The sequence below is a fragment of the Phalaenopsis equestris genome, unplaced genomic scaffold, assembly GCF_001263595.1.
Source record: "Phalaenopsis equestris unplaced genomic scaffold, ASM126359v1 Scaffold235881, whole genome shotgun sequence".
Lineage (NCBI taxonomy): Eukaryota > Viridiplantae > Streptophyta > Magnoliopsida > Asparagales > Orchidaceae > Phalaenopsis > Phalaenopsis equestris.
This window is the reverse complement of record NW_018253734.1, coordinates 23,597-41,317: the sequence shown is the minus strand read 5'-3', so window position 1 is coordinate 41,317 and position 17,721 is coordinate 23,597. Positions and strand designations below refer to the sequence as shown.

At 32.6% G+C, this 17,721-nt stretch overlaps 1 protein-coding gene across 1 annotated transcript in view; it reads left to right on the top strand.

The window, feature by feature from the left end:
- Positions 1-17,721, top strand: part of LOC110039230 (protein-tyrosine-phosphatase PTP1) — a 28,202-nt gene extending 10,481 nt beyond the window's left edge. Inside the window, 4 exon segments of the mRNA XM_020744227.1 lie at positions 663-800; positions 14,416-14,564; positions 16,695-16,836; positions 17,250-17,721. Coding sequence (XP_020599886.1) covers positions 663-800; positions 14,416-14,564; positions 16,695-16,836; positions 17,250-17,321 — 501 coding nt within the window. The 3' untranslated portion in view covers positions 17,322-17,721.

Genomic DNA, 17,721 nt, shown 5'->3' with positions numbered 1-17,721 from the left:
GTGACTTAATAGTTGGTTTTAAACCACCTAAACCATAGCTTGCCACAACCTTCTCGGAAAATAAAAAAATATAGGTTGATGCCTTGTTACTTTCTTTGAGATTTTTCTGGTCGTATGCAAATTGAGCTAGCTGGGGTTAGTTTTGTAAATAGATAAATTTTAGTGCTGTACAAGATATGGCTCATTTTTATATCAAAATGAATAATGCCAGATTCTCTTCCTGGGTGTAAAAGGGATGTTGGAAAGGGAAATTGAATTAAGAGTTATTGTTGTTTTGGTATCAAATCCTGACACCTATAAATTTGTTTATTTGTGAATTGCATATGATCATTTGAACATAATATTTGGAAAAATAAAATCTATGTTGGAGGGTTATTTTGATGATGTTTTAAGCCTGATTGCATTAGTTTTGGCATGTTGTTTAAAGTTGGAATAGCTTTGGAGTGGTATTTGATCTGTTTGATGTTGTTTCTTTTGTTGTAGTCCTGAGAACCATAAAAAGATCATTTTCTTGTGCATGCATAATTTCTATATATGTTGATAATTGATTTAATTTTTTGCTTTTGTATTTTCCTTGGCATAAAAGATAATATCAATATAGAATGTTTTAATGTTTCTTTAATATTGCTTTTTGTATTATTTTTTTGTACCATATTTCACAGATGATGAAAAAGTGTGCTGATTATTTTCACGTAGAGAATGCGACCAGAGAGTTTGGAAAAATTATTTTGTCTAACAAATGGACACAAAGAAGCAAATCTTCATTAATTCTTCGCTGTTTGGAGGTGAAAAAGAAAGAGGTAAAGATGGACTTTTTTTTTTGTCCTTTCTCTGGGAAGCAGCTACTCTTGCTTGATGCGTAGGTATTGAGTGTGATATCATTTATAATCACTGTTTGGTACACTTGTTAACAAGTACCTGCCTCCATTTAAAAGCCACAAAATGTGATTTTCTTTTGGACACTACCTTTATTGTTGGGGGTGGTATTTCAATACGTTGACTCAGTTTCTTTGCTTTAGTAGTCATGAGAACTATAAAAAACTTTTCTATGTGCATGCACTTAACCCATATATTTAATTTTTACATGCTTATGCTCTCCGCTTAAAAAGCCACAAATTTTGATTGTATGGCTATGCACTCATGGGCGTTAATAGGAAAGCACGTCAGTATAGCAACATAATTGGCTGCTATTGGGACCATCCATCTACTCGACCATATAAAACCAAATCAATTAAAAGAGAGGTTATTCTTTTTTGCCTCTCACGCTGCATTTTTCTTTTCAATGAATATGGATACATGGCTGTGGAAAATAATAATTCCTTTATAATGTTGTTGTTGATGACCATAAATGTTCCAAGGTATTCTAGAACGTAGAATATGCTGATTTTGCTCATAAACATTACATTCAATGCTTAAATATAGTAGTGGTTTTGTAAGACAAGCATAGAATTTGTTTTGAAGGCACGGTTAAATTTGTCACTCACGTTTCTCCATTGTCTCATGCTTTTCCAGACCTTAATACAACCTTCATATAACAACATTTGATCAATTGTTGAAGAAAATATTGTCAAGATCTTGCCTAGGAGCTCGAACTATTGAGGTGAGAACAAACGATCGGACAAACATCTGAAGCTTAACATACCTTCTATATAGATAGTTTAAAACCAATTTTTATTTTAGGTATAAAACTCCTACTATCACAGAAGGGCTACTAAATAAGAAGTTCTCAATTATCATGAATATTTGCACATATATATTGAAACGATACATATTTATAGGGACAGTATCTAAATTGGTATTTATAGGTATCAAAACTATACATGCTCCTTATATTAGCCAATTTTGGCCCGCTCCAAATAAAATTTTTTCTTTAATCCAATTATTACGCTGAGGATCTTTCTTAAAATATTTAACTGATGGGGTGGGCTATAAAAATGCGACTTAGTAGGCATATCATAGTAACTCAAATGCAAAACAAAGAAATAAGCATGCCAATTATGATATTTAAGTTGTAAGAAAAGAATAAAACTTGACTATTATTTAACTAAATATAGTGATAAAAAAATATTACGTAGTAGTTTATGTTATTAATGGTAAAGGAATCATAACATTTAACCTCACATTAAGCACTTGAACAAATATTGAGCTTTTAATATTAAAATTATTCCTTAATTTACTTAGCACATTCATTGTAAAAGTATCTTTTAAACATAAGCTTAGCTTACCCTTTCCGTTACACCTCCTTTAACACAATGAGATGTTGCTCGTAAGTTTGTTATTTTCTTAGTGTAGAAAGGTTAAAGTTATTGATGTGGGTGCCTTAACATCTTCAACTAATAATATAAATGGGTGACCATCTTTCTACGTATGCAATTATTAATGTACCTTTTTAGTTTGGATACTCTTCAAATTATAATATATATATGAATCATCTTATAGAATGACATACGCTTTAAACAATTGAAACATAACATGGGAGCATGCATCTCATTTATAACATTTTGAAGGATCATTTACTTGTTAGATAAATCATTGTAAATTAATTGAGTTGAAATATAGCAATACTAATATTTGTTATTCTTATGAAATAGAATTGTAAACATAGAGCTTTTGGTTTAGAAGAAAAGAAAATTTACTGTTTACTTCAATCTAGAAATGAGATTGCCTACTTCAGCTTTTGGATTCTAAACCAAATTCTTCACATCCGTTCAGAGTTGTATCCTGGCATTGATTAATCCTTGGTTTATCACCTCCTACACTAGGTAAATCTATATCAAATTACATGCTTTAAAAATACTTCTTAAATTGTAAGTCTAAAACTTATAAGTCATTTGCTAGCTATACAAACTATCTCTCTGTCAGTCAAATCATATAACATCATAAATTATATGCCCATAAAGTAACACCTTTTTTTTATTACGTTTGATCTGATTTAAATCAAATGCAAGTTTACCTTTAATCATAAATCTCTTATGCACCAACTCCCCGCTAATGTAAGCCATTGTTTTGATAATGTTTGCGTAATGTCTTGTAAAAATAAATGCATCAGTAATTAACTCTATATATTATTTCTACTAATTTTATATTAATTTCTAAATTCTAATAGTGATCCTTTTTAAATAGCACTAAATTTTGCAGTTTAGCATGTTTCAAGCTCAAACTAACAAAATTATACCTTCAAACAAGAAATAGTTATTATATGTTTAAAAATTTGTTTTAGTTTGATTAATTGAAATGTGTGCTCTATTTAACCTGTAATACTTTCACTTAGTAAGAAATAATTTAAACATTTACATTAAGCTTTGGAGGTATCTCAATACTGGCATTTATCTAAATTAATCAATCATGTTTAAAATAACTTTACTTTTAAAAACCATAACAGAAGCTTCTTTCAAATCTTTATTTTTTCATAAAGAAAGTGAAAACATGTAGCATAGATTTAGGGTTCACCTTTAAGCTTGAAAGAAGGAAATGCACTCGCAAAACCCTAATTGGTTCCTTCCTTTGAATTAACCTTGTGTCTATTATCAGTGCTTGTTTGGCATGTCTCCTTGTTTTTTTAACGCTTTTCAAATTTGCTTGGTCACACGATTTTCTTGCTCTCGCCTTGCTGGATCTCTCACTCACCCCCTCACTCGCTTTCCTCTTTCTCAATCTCTGTATTGCTTTCTCACTGTCACGACTCGTCCTGGGAGCTTGAAATTATCAAGTTGGGAACTGTTGGTGGACTAAAGAAAACTATCTGGCAGTTGTATTTCACAACAAAATGAAATCCAAACCACAAAAGGCTATTCTCATCTTATCATCAATTTGGGTCGTCACCCAAGTCGAAGGCTACACTAACTATTGATAAAATTTGAGCCTTTCAATATAAAAGTTATCAATAGCCCTCATGTTACCAACAGTTCCTTACTTTATGTCCTTATTTGGTACCAATGGTTGTCGGAGTTGTCTCAGTTTGAATGCCGGGAGTCGAGAATCCCATTGTTTCTTTTCATTCGCACTTACAAGCATTCATGTAATAACCTATCTATCACAATTTTTGTGATATTCCTATAATTATAATTCCTGTAATGAGCAATCACAAACAATACATAATCATATTTATAATTAACATACAATCACAAACAATACATAATCATATTTATAATTAACATACAATCACAAACAATACATAATCATATTTATAATTAACATGATAAGAATAACATCAAGCCAATAATTCATAATATGCTCATCACATCAATATTATAGGAAAATCATAATAATAGTGAAACTCAGTACAAACGAGCATTCACATAATCATTTGCATGTATCCTTTAGTATATAGAAATTTGAAATGCATTCACATATCAAAGAAAGCATATCAAATCCTAAAGAAATGTATTATTTGTATTGGATGATTTAACGTGAATCGATGGAGCAACCCTACAATGAGTTTCCCCAAGCTCTCCTCGAGCTTGCCGCCTACTAAAGACAGCCTGGAATTCGTAAACGTCTTAGAGCTTTTTTTAAATTCTTATCTTAGGCCTTAATTTAACCCACACATAAATATAAGTGCCAATATTTACATCTCAAATGGATTTCCATGCATAGCTATCCCTTCTCCAATTCCATCTTAATCCCTTCTTCCTCCTAACCTTCATTTCTTCTTTTATTGATTTATTTGCAAATAGCCCTACGAAGAGGTAAAAAACCAAATTCGTTGACTGGGAATGTTAAAGTGCTTCACTTTGTGGCAAATCTCAAAAATAAATCGTAGGGAAGGAAAAGAATGTTCGAATTAGCGTGAAAATGAAATTCCTTTATACAGATTTCTTTTCGGAGCCCCATATTAGATTTTGCGGCTTTCTATTGATCACACCAGTTGCGCCTGCTACAATGGCACAATTGTGGAGCTCCCCAAGCATGTGAAACTAAGAGGGACCGAGAGAGGGGATGGGATTCGAAACCTTCTATGCAATATTTACCCTCAACACAATGACTCGCACCCATTTGTTTGTATCAAACTATTGAGATATGCATAACAAGGTCGATGAAAATAGTGTGCGAGTTTAGTGAATTAATAAAGGGATCAATTAACTTCAAACTTTTATAAATTTACACGCGACTTTGATTCATAAAGGGTGCAATTTATCAATTTGATCAATTTGACTCATAGAATTTTATAAAATTGACTCGGTCAAATTACGAGAGATGCGAAATTTGATGATATTTTATAATTATCAAAATTTTCATTTGATTTTGACAAAACACGGCCTAACAACTTCCCCTAATAAGACTTTCGTACTCGAAACAAAATGTCTAAGTTTACTTGAATTGAAAGGGATATTTCTATCACATTTATTGTTCTTTTTCCATGTCAATTTTTTTTTTGGTATGTTTCTCCACTTTATCTTTGTTTCTTAACTTTTTAACATCTGTTTCGACATTTATTGTTCTTTTTCCATGTCAATTTTTTTTTGGTATGTTTCTTAACTTTTTAACATCTGTTTCAAAAATTCTTTCAGGCTCTTCAATGGAAGTTAAATTTTTGCGCACGTCAATATTATTGTGTGAAATCCTCTTGTATGTATTCGAAATTCATTTCCTCAACAACAAAATGTGAAATATATCATGTTTGTTTGACATATCAGCAGGTAAAGCCAACATGTAAATAATTGAACCAATTTTTTCTACGATTTCACAAGGACTTATGTATCTGGGACTCAATTTGTTCCCTGGCCAAATTTGGCTATATCTTTTATTGGTCTGACTTCTAAAGGCAAAATATTCTATTTCAAGCTCTATTGTTTTGTGCTTTAGATCGTAATATTTTTTTCTATTAATCCTGAGTTGTTTTCATTTTGTCTTTGATTAACCTATTTTTTTCTGTGGCTTGATCAACTAACTTAGGATATAACATTTAAAGTTCATCCACTTCAACCAAACTCAATGGAGTTCTGTATTTCCTGCCATATAATGCTTAATAGAGAGCTATTTTGAGACTGGATTGATAGCTATTATTGTTGGTGAATTCAATCATTGGGATGTGATCTTCCCAACTACCTCCAAAGTTACGAACACAAATCCTTAACAAATGTTCTTATGCCTTAATTATCCTTTCTTATTATCCGTTGGTTTATGATGAAATATTGTACATGTAAATGAGTACCCAAACATTTTTGAATATCTCTTCACAACTTGAACGTGAATCTTCCATCTCTGTTTGAAATAATAATTATCGAACATTAATATGATAAATTCTTTTACATGCAATATGACCAACTTTTCAACTGAATTTGTCTGTTGGATTGAAAAGAAATGAGCTTACTTTGTTAATCTGTAAATAATTATTCAATTACTATCATGATCCTACATGGATCTAGGAAACCTCAATGAAATTCATCGCGATTTCTTCCCATTTTCATTCAACTATATGTAATAATTGCAGCAATCCGCTGGATCGTTGATGCTAAGTCTTTACAAGCTAGCAAGTTTGACATGTTGACGCATATTCAACATTTTCTTCATATCTGACTACTAGAAAATCAACTTCATATCCTTATACATTTTAGTGCCACCTGAATGCATTGTGCAGGCTGAATAAGTTTCATTTCGATTTTTTTTTCAAATGAGGATCATCAGGTACCCATAATCACAGCTTGTTTCTGATAATACTATCTTCATCAAGAGTCATATCCGACCTCTTTCTTCATTGAAGTTGTTCAGGAGTTTTAGATATTCCTGCTAACTTTCTGAGCTCCATTGATTCTATCTATTAGAGTTGATTACACCGTTGACTGATGTAAGGATCCCATATCACTTGGTTTTCTTACTTCTAATTGCAATACATCTATTTTTTTTAATCTATTCTAGCTTTTGAGTAATATCTTAGTTTGCACTATCTGTAGATTTACAACTCAAAGCTTCAACAACTACATTTGCTTGGCCAAGGCTATACAATATATCCAAATTGTAATTTTTGATATGCCCTTGCCATTTCTTCTGTGTCAAATTTAACTCTTGTGTGATTATATTTCAAGCTTTGATTATCAGTGAGTGTCTCACATTCCACGCCATACAACTAATGTTTCTAAATTTATGGAGCGAAAAATATAGTTGCTAACTCCAGATCATGTGTGGGATAATTCTTCTCATGTGGTTTCAATTCTCTACATGCATAGGCTTTACTTTTTTGTTTTGTATTAGAACACATACTAAACATCTTAGTGACGTGTCACGGTAAATTTGGAACCTTTCTGTTTCTGATGGAATAACTAACACTAGAGTGATAGTCAAATATCTTTTATAATTCTTGAAAACTGTGCTCACATTTTACAGTCCACTCAAATTGAACATCATTTCTCATCAGCTTGGACAACGATATAGCTAGCTGTGAAATCCTTTAACGAATCTCCTATAATATCTGGCCAAAGTAAGAAAACTGCACACCTCTGTAACATTCTTTGATGTAGGACATTCCACGATTGCTTTCACATTCTGAAGATCCACTGATAATCTCTTTCCATCGATAATATGCCTCAAGGATGCAATACTTCACTGCCAGAATTTACATTTTGAAAATTTTGCATATATTTAATTTCGCCTTAGCAGCTTCAATGCTATCTTTAGATGCTTGACTTGATCATCATCTTTTCTTGATTATATCAGAATATCATCTATAAAAGTAATGACAAGTTGATCCACGTAAGACTTGAATATTCGATTCATCAGTTTTATGAATATAGCAGGAGCGTTTCTTAATCCAAAAGACAATTAAGTATTCATAATGACTATACCTAGTCCCCAAAAGTTGTCTTAGTTATATCTGATTCCTTGACTTTAACCTGCTGATATTGCAATCTCAGATCAATCCTAAAAATAAAGTAGTGTTCTCCAACTTTTCAAAAAAGTCATCGATTCAGGGTAATGGATATTCATTTTTGATAGTCACCTTTGTCAGCTCTTTGTAATCGATGCATAATCATATAAATCCATCTTTTTTCCTTGACAAATAATATAGGAGCAATCTAAGTTGAGTTACTTGGCATGATAAATCCCTCATCTATCAATTCATGCAATTGTCATTTCAATTCCTAAAATTTTTTCAGAACCATCCTATAAGAAGATTTGTCCCTAGTCGTACATCAATGCCATATTCAACTTCTCGTTTTGGTGGTAGCTTTGGTAAATCTTTAGGACATACATTTAGAAATTCTATGATAACTGGGTTGTTCATCAATTCCTGAATAATTTTGTTCTGCACTTCTAATTTAGTTAGAAACAAATGCTCACCACTTTGCAAATATTTTTCAATCTTCAATGCACTAGTAAGAGGATTATTTATTTCGATCATGTAAGATATAGAACAGTTTTTCACTGGAGTGTAAATTTGCTTGCTTTTTACAACATCTTGTCGTATCAAAATTCATTACTAACCAGTTCATCCTCTTTACTACATCGAAATTCTGACTTGATATTATCATTAATTCTTCTTGCAACTTACTATTAGAAATTCTAACATGCACAAAAACATTTCTTGTTTGTCGAGAAGTTTATTCTCGAAAGCATAATGACACATAAGACAAGAGTAAAGTGCATAATTTCAAATAATAAAGTGGCAACAAACTTTTTAGAAATGAAATATAGTAACACACCTTAATTGAATAAAAGTGTGTCAGATTGATTTAAAATCAAAAGCGTACTTGTAACCACTTCTTTTGACTCTTTAGCTTCTTGAGGGGTAAGTGCAAAAACTTCAGCATTTTACTGATTGCTCATTATTTGAGTTATGAAGTTTCACTCTTTGTTTGAATTGAAGACTATCCTAAAAATCAAGTTTTGCTTGACTAGGTGCATGCCAAAAGTTTCTTGGGCCATCTTTGTCCTTGAAATGTTGGCAGTCTGCCGTCTCGTCTTTTTTTGTGGATAATTCATCTCAAGAATTCTTGACTGTCCATACCTACAACACTTTTTTGCAAACACTGGCCAAAATATCTTTTTTTCACGCTTTTCACAAACTGACTTCTCTAAACGTAGCTGCTTCTATTTTTCTTTTGATATAAATTTCGTACTCGGGGGTTTTCTCCCTTGCCATAATCTTTTTGCGTGCTTGCTTTGAATTGTCAATGCTGATTTGACAAATTCGACTCATTTTCCATACTTCTGACCTATTCAACTGGCACTAAGAGGTCACTGATTTCAAAAAGAGCCAATACCAACATCAATAGATCTATGAAATTGCGCAAAATTCTATGACATTTTTTGTCGTGGATACTAACATAGTGAGGTGCATATCTAGAATAAGAAGTAAATTCCAAGTCATTATACATAACTATATTGGACGTTTGAGTCAGATTGAATAATTTGTTACAATACTAATGTGACCAAAGGTGGAATAAGCCAATCTTTGAAGATTTTAATAAATCCATTCCACTGTGTTAGTTGAAATTTCTCTTTATGTTGTATCTGCCATAACCTCTTCGCCTTGCCTTCTAACATGAAAGTGACTAACACCATTCTCCTGTTCTTTGAACAAACCATACCGTCCAGAATCTTTTTGATTTTATAATAGCCAAATCTCTAACAACTATAGGATCACTAGCATCTTAAGATGCAGATGACTTGAATGTCTGAAGATCTTCAAATTTGGATCAACTTCTGTACTATGATCAGATCTGGGATCTATGCTTGTAGAAGATCTTTCAATAATAGTTATTTTGTCAATCACTTGTTGTATTAACTGAACAATACCATGCAACTCAGTGGCTCTAATTTCTTTATTTACTCTATTCTGAATATCATTTCTATTCAAGTCATTTTCAGCTTTTATTTCTTGTTCTGCAATTGGCTTAGAAGCCTAACCTCAACTCTTTCTAATTCATCCTCAAGACATATGTAACTGTATTGACATAATTTATTATTCAATACAATTCCTATAATAATTATGTCGTGCATATATCTTAAGTCATATGGGTTACCCACCCAAATCAATCAACCTTTAACTTCGTATCAATCAATATATATTTGATCTTATTCTTGTTTTTCTAAATCCAATACGCTTCGATCATTATTTTCGTCCAACCTAGCCCTGCTATTACTTTCGGTCACACCTTGACTGACCCCACCTCTTCCGGGTCAACCGTGGTGCAGCAGAGGCGAACAATCCGGTCATATTAAATTCTCATCAGCATCGTCCTGACTTTGCATAATGGAACCCAATAGGTGAACTAATCTGACTAAATTGCTCAAGCGCACATAATACATTTAATAATTCATTCACATCCACATATACTTGGAAACGTGGAAGAAGTCATATCAACAAAACTTATATATAGAACTACAAATTCCAAAATAATAAAAATATGCATTTAAATATGTGTAACCTCCTGAACTATATAATGCAAAAGCCATAAACATCACACTTGAGTACTCACCCTGGTGCTCCTTACCCATTCCTAAAGTCACTATATAGAGTGAGCTACAACAATCTCAACGAAATAATTGAGGCTAAATAAAAATTTTAATAGACGGAAAAAAAATATAAATGTTCATGTGTAACTTATGTATATGTTCGTAGCACATGCTACAATATATTATAATTGTATAAAATATTTAAAGGAAAAGATATGTAATGGAGAGAATCATGACAACTGTATAAAACATGTAGTTTATCAATTCATGTATAATCATAAATATATTTATAAGTCATCAATTTAATCATAATAATATGACTTTGAATTGTATAGACATCAACTATTCTCTTGACATGTCATGTCATTGGGTCATCACCTAACCCAAAGATTAAATTAATTTTTGATAAAGGTTGGGTCTTTCCCAACATAGCAGTTTTCAATAGCCCCTGATATCAATAGTTCTTTCTTTCCCTCTGTTTGATATAAATGGTTCCTAGAGTTTTGTCACTGTCTGAATATCAGGAGTGAGAAATCTCATCATTTTCTATTATTCATACTTATAAACATTCATATAATAGTCTACCTATTACAACACTTGTGACATTCTTATAATCATAATTTTTGTAATAAATATTCATAGGCAATGCATAATTATTATGACAAGAATACCTGCAAGAAAATAATATACTCATGACATCAATATCATAAGAAAATCATAATAATAATTAGAGTTAGTACCAACTAGTATTCACATAAGCATGTCTTCAATATGCAGAAATTTTAAAAGCATTCACTCATCCAAGAAAGCATATCAAATTCTAATGAAATATATTATTTTTAATTTAACATAAGATTATTTCACATGAATCGACGGAGCTGTCCTATGATTATTTTCCCTAAGTCATCTTGAGCTCGCCGCTTAGTATAAACCACCCGAAATTCAGGAATTCTTATCTTAGGTCTTAAATTAACCCACAAGAAAAGTTACATGCCAATATTTACCTCAAATGGATTTCCTTACATGGCCATCCCTTCTCTAATTCCCTCCTCATCTATTCTTCCTCCTTCTGACCTTCCTTTCTTCCTCTTATTTCTTTGATTTATTTACATATAGCCCTACTGAGAAGCCAAATCCCAATTCATAGCTTCTACATTAGTTCGTCTCTTGCAACAGTGTCCAGGAACTAAAGAGCTCTTCAAATGGTGAAAAATCTCAAAAAGAAATCATAGGAAAGGAAATTAATTTGCCAATTAGTGTGAAAATGACATTCCCTTTTACCGATTTCATCTCAGAGCCCTTGATTGAGGTTCACGACACTCTGTCGGTCGTGTTAGTCGCGCTTGCTACAGTGCCGCGATCGTGGAACTTTTGAAGCTGATACGAATGAAGAGAGGTGAATCGGATTCGAAGACTTCTATGCAATATTTACCCTCCTCATAATGACTCGTAGCCTTTTGATTGCATCAGACGATTGAGTTCTGCGTACTAAATTTGGTGGAAATATTGTATGAGATTAGGGAATTAATGAAGGAATTAATTAGAGTTAATTAAGCTTATAACTTCAAATTTTTATAACTTTCATATGCTTTTAATTCATATATGGTATAATTTATCAATTTGATTGATTTGACGTGTAAAATTTATAAATTGGCTCGGTCAAATTTTGAGAGATGCGAAATTTGGCGATATTTCATGATTGTCTAAATTTTCACCTGATTTTGCAAAACTGGCAGAACTCGCAAAAATAGGGTATTACAATTGCTTCTCTAAGATGATACATTTAATATCTTGTCACAAGATAATGGATGTTTCAAACAATGTAGATTTATACTGTAAAGAGATCGTCCATTTTTATAATGTGCTTAGGGGCATCACTTCACATAAAGATGTGAAATTTCTGAGTCACTTTTGAATGACTTTATGAGATAAGCTAGGTATGAAGCTCCAATTTAGTTCAACAACTCACCCCTAAAGAGAGCAACAAATTCAACCGGTGCATCAGTGCTTGGGAAATTCTCAAGACTTTCTAGAAAAAACGTTTTAGGCATTGAGATTTGATTCTTCCTCAATTTGAGTTATGACAGGTCCACTCATCAGCCCACAGGTAACTACCTTTTTAAGATAATGTACAGGTGAGACAACCTCACACTATTAGAACTAGTGCTTAATACTTACAGATAATGATCTCAGTGTCGGTATAGAAACTATAGTAAGTTCCAAATTCTGCATGAGCAGATGAGGAAGGAAATCGCTAAGCAGAGCATCAAATATTAGATGTAGTATAACAAGTCCAGGAAAGGTATGGTTTTTAAAAAAGGTGTGGATCATACTAAAGAAGTGGAGATTTTCTGTGTATTCTTTTGTGAAGTTCAAGCCAGAATTGTTTAGAAGATCAATGACTACATGCAATATTGATCTGCTTGGGGATTAATATATTTCTGCTATCTTCAATGTTGCAAACCTGTCACCATATTATGAACATTCAAATGCCTCTAGTGAAGAAGATGAAGCCCCTCCTATCTGAGGAGAATGATAGACGTCTCCCATTTCTGTCCCAACCAGAAATGTAAAGCACGGCATCAGACCATCCTGTTCTTTTCTCAGGACAATTTAGATCCTTCAACCTCAAAGGGCTGGGCTGGCCCTTTTAAGACCTTCGTTTCCTTAATTAGCACTACTACAAGGATTAATTTGCTTTGGAATTATATATACGTTTTCTTTTGGACTGGTTTGACACTGCTTGGGTGTTGTTCTATGATGTTTTGAGATTTTTTTTCAGATTTCTCACTTTTAGGAGTGTTGCATCCTATTCTCTTTTAAGTATCCTGACTGTAGCTTGATCTCGAGCAAGTGATGGATCTTGATGTTCATCCTTGCTGATATTACCGCCAGGTGGTGTTTTCCTGTTATCTTACAACTGAGAAGCATCAAAGCTTAATTTTCCCCTTCCAATCCTTGCGGGATTGTTATATTTTGCTTCCGCACTATTCTACCAACACCCCCAACAATTATCATGGTTTTCTAAACGCATTGTAGGAACCTTAGAACTGTCTGAAAAAGCTTTAATATGTTTATGAAGGAAGTTCATTCTAGGATATACCTAAATTAATTTTGCATTTTTAAAAAAAATTCTTCTTGAAAACCTTAGCATATTATCCTTTCAAAATTTGTTCTTCTTCATCTTAAAAAAGTGAAAGCACGTAACATTCGTTCAAGGTTTACCTTTGAACTAAAAGAAAGATAAAACAAAATACTTGCAAACCCGAACCTATTCTTTCTCTTTCCAGAAATAGCTTTCGGTGCATCATTTGTATATTTTCAGAACATCTCATTATGTGACTGAAGTATACGTGCTCGGCCGCAAGATCCGTGCTCTATTTCCTCCTCACCTTGCTCAGTCTTCTGCTCTTGCAACTTCATGTTCCATTGCTTTGATTCTCTGCCTTGCTCTCACTCTCTCACTGGATCGTTGATCGCTCACTCTCTCACTCTCTCCTCTCTCTCTCTACTCAATCAAGCCCCTTGGCGTTCCTATAGTGGCATGACCAACACGGCATTATCTGTTTCATTTTTTTTTGTTACAGCATAACTTAATGATTATATTATAAAAATAGTAAGCAATAATTTCTGAACTTAATGCAAATTCATTTAATCTTATAACTATATTGGAAGCAACCGTACTATTTATTTAATTAATTATTATTTATTTATTTTGAGAAATTAGTCTATTTTATGTAAAGTTGATCTTGAGTGCTTGATAAAATTTTAAAATTCTCTTGAAAATTTTAATTGACTAAAAAATTAATTTTATTTTTATCAGTTACATCAGTAATTTTTGGATCTTTACAAACATGGTCTGCGAGAATGCTATAGAAAAAAATTTATACCCATTTTTCTATGCTCTTGTATTGTTTTAATACCAGTCATGGATAAAGTAGAATGCTGTAAAAAATTATCTATTACGTTTAATGAAAATTATATATTGCTAACATTTCAAAATTTGTCTCTTTCTTGCAGTCTCAAGAGTCTTCCATGACTGTTCTGCATATTCAATACGCTGATTGGCCTGACCATGGAGTACCTCAAGACACTATTGTTGTTCGAGAAATTCTAAAGAGGACATATCATTTTCCTGCTAATCTTGGTCCTATCATTGTGCACTGCAGGTTTAATTCTTATAATCATTAAATCAATGTAGTTTGAAAAAGACACAGGAACTTTAGAAGACAACAACAAGCTTTTGTCCCACCAATGTAGTTTGAAAAAGACACAGGAACTTTAGAAGCAACAACAAGCTTTTGTCTCACTAAGTGTGGTCGACTATATGAATCCTTTTTCTCCATTGTGTTCTATTTTTCTCCATTGTGTTAATCCTTTTTCTCCATTGTGTTCTATTTAGTGTCATATTTTTATTTAATTCTAATAAATTAGTATCTTTTTTACACAACATGTCTGTGTCTTTTTAGGTCTACCTTTACCCTTCTTAACATAAGTCGAATCTGTAACATCAACTCTCCTAACCGGATCAATAGATGTTCGATGTTTAATGTGATCAAACCATTTAAGACGACTCTCTCTAATCTTTTCTGCCCTTGGAGCTACACAAACTCTTTCACGGATATATTTGTTTTGCATTTTGTCTAATTGTAAAGCTACTCATCCACCTAAGCATTTTTATCTCAACAAGCACTTAACTTTATGCTTATCTTTTATACACCAACATTTTGCGCCATAAAGCATTGCAGGTCTCACCACCATCTTACTAAATTTTACTTTATGTCTAAGTGGTACTTTTCCATCGCACAATAGGCCTGATGCACTCATCCACTTCAACCATCCAACTTGAATTCTGCTAATAACATCCTCATCTATATCACCATCACCTTAAAAAATAGACCCATTATGTCTAAAATGTTCGCTCCTTTTAATGATTTGATCGCCCGTTGTTACAACTCTGCCACCAGATATACTACTACTAAAATTATATTCCATGTATTCAGTTTTAGATCTACTCAAACGAAGGCCTTTGTAATCAAAAGTAGACATCCATAAATTGAGTTTTTCTTGAACTCTTTCTCTGTTCTTATCTACAAGAAGAATCATTAGCGAAAAACATGCACTAAGGTACTTTCTTCTATAAATGTCTAGTAAAAGCATCCATAACTAAGGCAAAAAGATATGGGCTTAAAGCTGTTCTTTGATGTAATCCAACTGAAATAGGAAAATACTTGGTCCAATTAATTTAGACGTAAACTTGGACTTTTTATTTTGTTGTGGATATTGGAGTTATTTTAATTGTCTTAAATTTCATTATTTTATCAGTGTTATTTTAGTTATTAAGTTGGTAGATGATTGTTGTTAGTTTGCTATTTTTTATGTTCAAACATTAGAATTTTGCTAGAAGATTTTTTGTAGTTTGCTATTTTTTATATTTAAATACTAGAATTTTGAAACATGCAAGATAATTAATGGCATGGTTAATACTATTATTATGGGATTTTCTTCCTTGATCAAGTGTGAGACTTAAGACTCTTGGAGAGTTTTTCTTCTTGTTAAGGAAAAAAGATTACATTAGGACTTCGCACGTAGAGTTACGTGCGGAGTCCAATGAAATTACGTTGTGGAGGTGATCGGTCCGGTAACACAAGAGAATATTCCTCTCATATTATTTCATGTTATTCAGGTGTTATTTTATGTTATTTAGGTGTTATTGTTCTGTGAATATTTCCAGTATTATAATAACATAATAACACATCAATAATACTTGAATAACACACAATAACACTTGAATAACACGGGATGAATATTTTCTTGGGTGAGTCCAATAAAATTACGTCGTGGAGGCGATCGACCCGGTAACACAAGGGAATATTCCTCTGGTGTTATTCCGTGTTTTTTAGGTGTTATTGTATGTTATTCAGATATTATATGTTATTCATGTGCTATTGTGTTCTGGGAATATTCCCGGTGTTATAATAATATAATAACACATTAATAATACTTGAATAACACACAATAACATATGAATAACATAAGAGGAATATTTCCTTGTGTTACTGGGCAAAATTTCTTTTTTCTATGTGGCCTGATTTCATTCGATTCCACACGTTACTCTACGTGCGGAGTCCTGATGTAATATTTTTTTCTTGTTAAGGCATGAGGCTTGCATGTCTTGTTACTTGCTCCCTCTCACCTTTTTTATTATATTTTCTAAGATCTAAAGGTCAGGCCGCACCACCAATCTTTTGATAATTAGTTAATCACTTTTATTAATAGTTTTTTTTTAATATGTTCAGTGCAGGCATTGGTCGAACTGGTACATATTGTGTGATTCATAACACAATCCAGAGAGTTCTCATTGGTGATATGTCTGCTTTAGATCTTGCTAAAACTGTTCTTGATTTTAGATCACAGCGGATGGGAATGGTTCAGACATTGGTAAGCAACATCTTTGATTTCAAATAATTTAGCAATTTATTTTGCTTTCGTTTCTGGCAACTTAGCCATTTATTATTGTTGCAAATGATAAGAAATGATGCCCTAAGCAATGAATAATCATTTTTCTCCTCTGCTAGTTCTTAGGTTTCTTAAGCTTGTTAGCTCTTCTTTTGAATGAGCTTCTTGAGTTTCTCATTATTTCACCTTTTACAAATGTAAATTATTTATTTTTTTGATCATTTGATGTGATATGAAAATGTTGTGATTATTTTTAAAATGCCTGTATACTCCATTAACATGATAGATATAGGATTGGGCTACAACAGTTTTCTCATTGGATTATTGATCCTGAATCAGCTAGTTTTTTTCGGTTGCTAGTGTGGGTTAGTTTTTCATTTTTCTACTACTATCAGGAACAATTCTACTTTTGCTATGTTGCTGTTGTGGATGAGTTGGAGGGACTCGTTTCTAAAGCCAACAATTAGAGTTGCTGAGGAGTTGGAGGGACTTGTTTCTAAATCCAACTATCAGGGTTGCTGAAGGTAATGATAATTTTTTATGAATATATATGCTCTATAAAGGCACTTTGGTGCATAGGAACAAGTAACTATGTATTCTATTGAAGGCAGAGCCCAGGTGGCACTCGGGTTCTTCCTTTTCCTCGCTCGCCCTATCATTCCCAATTTAAACAGGAAAATCATATTATGTTGTCTCCTGTCAGCCTACCATTTATATATAGCATTTCATCTGTTTGCCTGAATAGAAAAAGGAACAACTATATAAAACAACATATGCCATGGTCTATTTGATCTTCATGTAGTTGTTATTAAACTTCATGTTGTACATGTTATTCGTTTCTCTGCTACAAATGTAAGAACTCTCTTT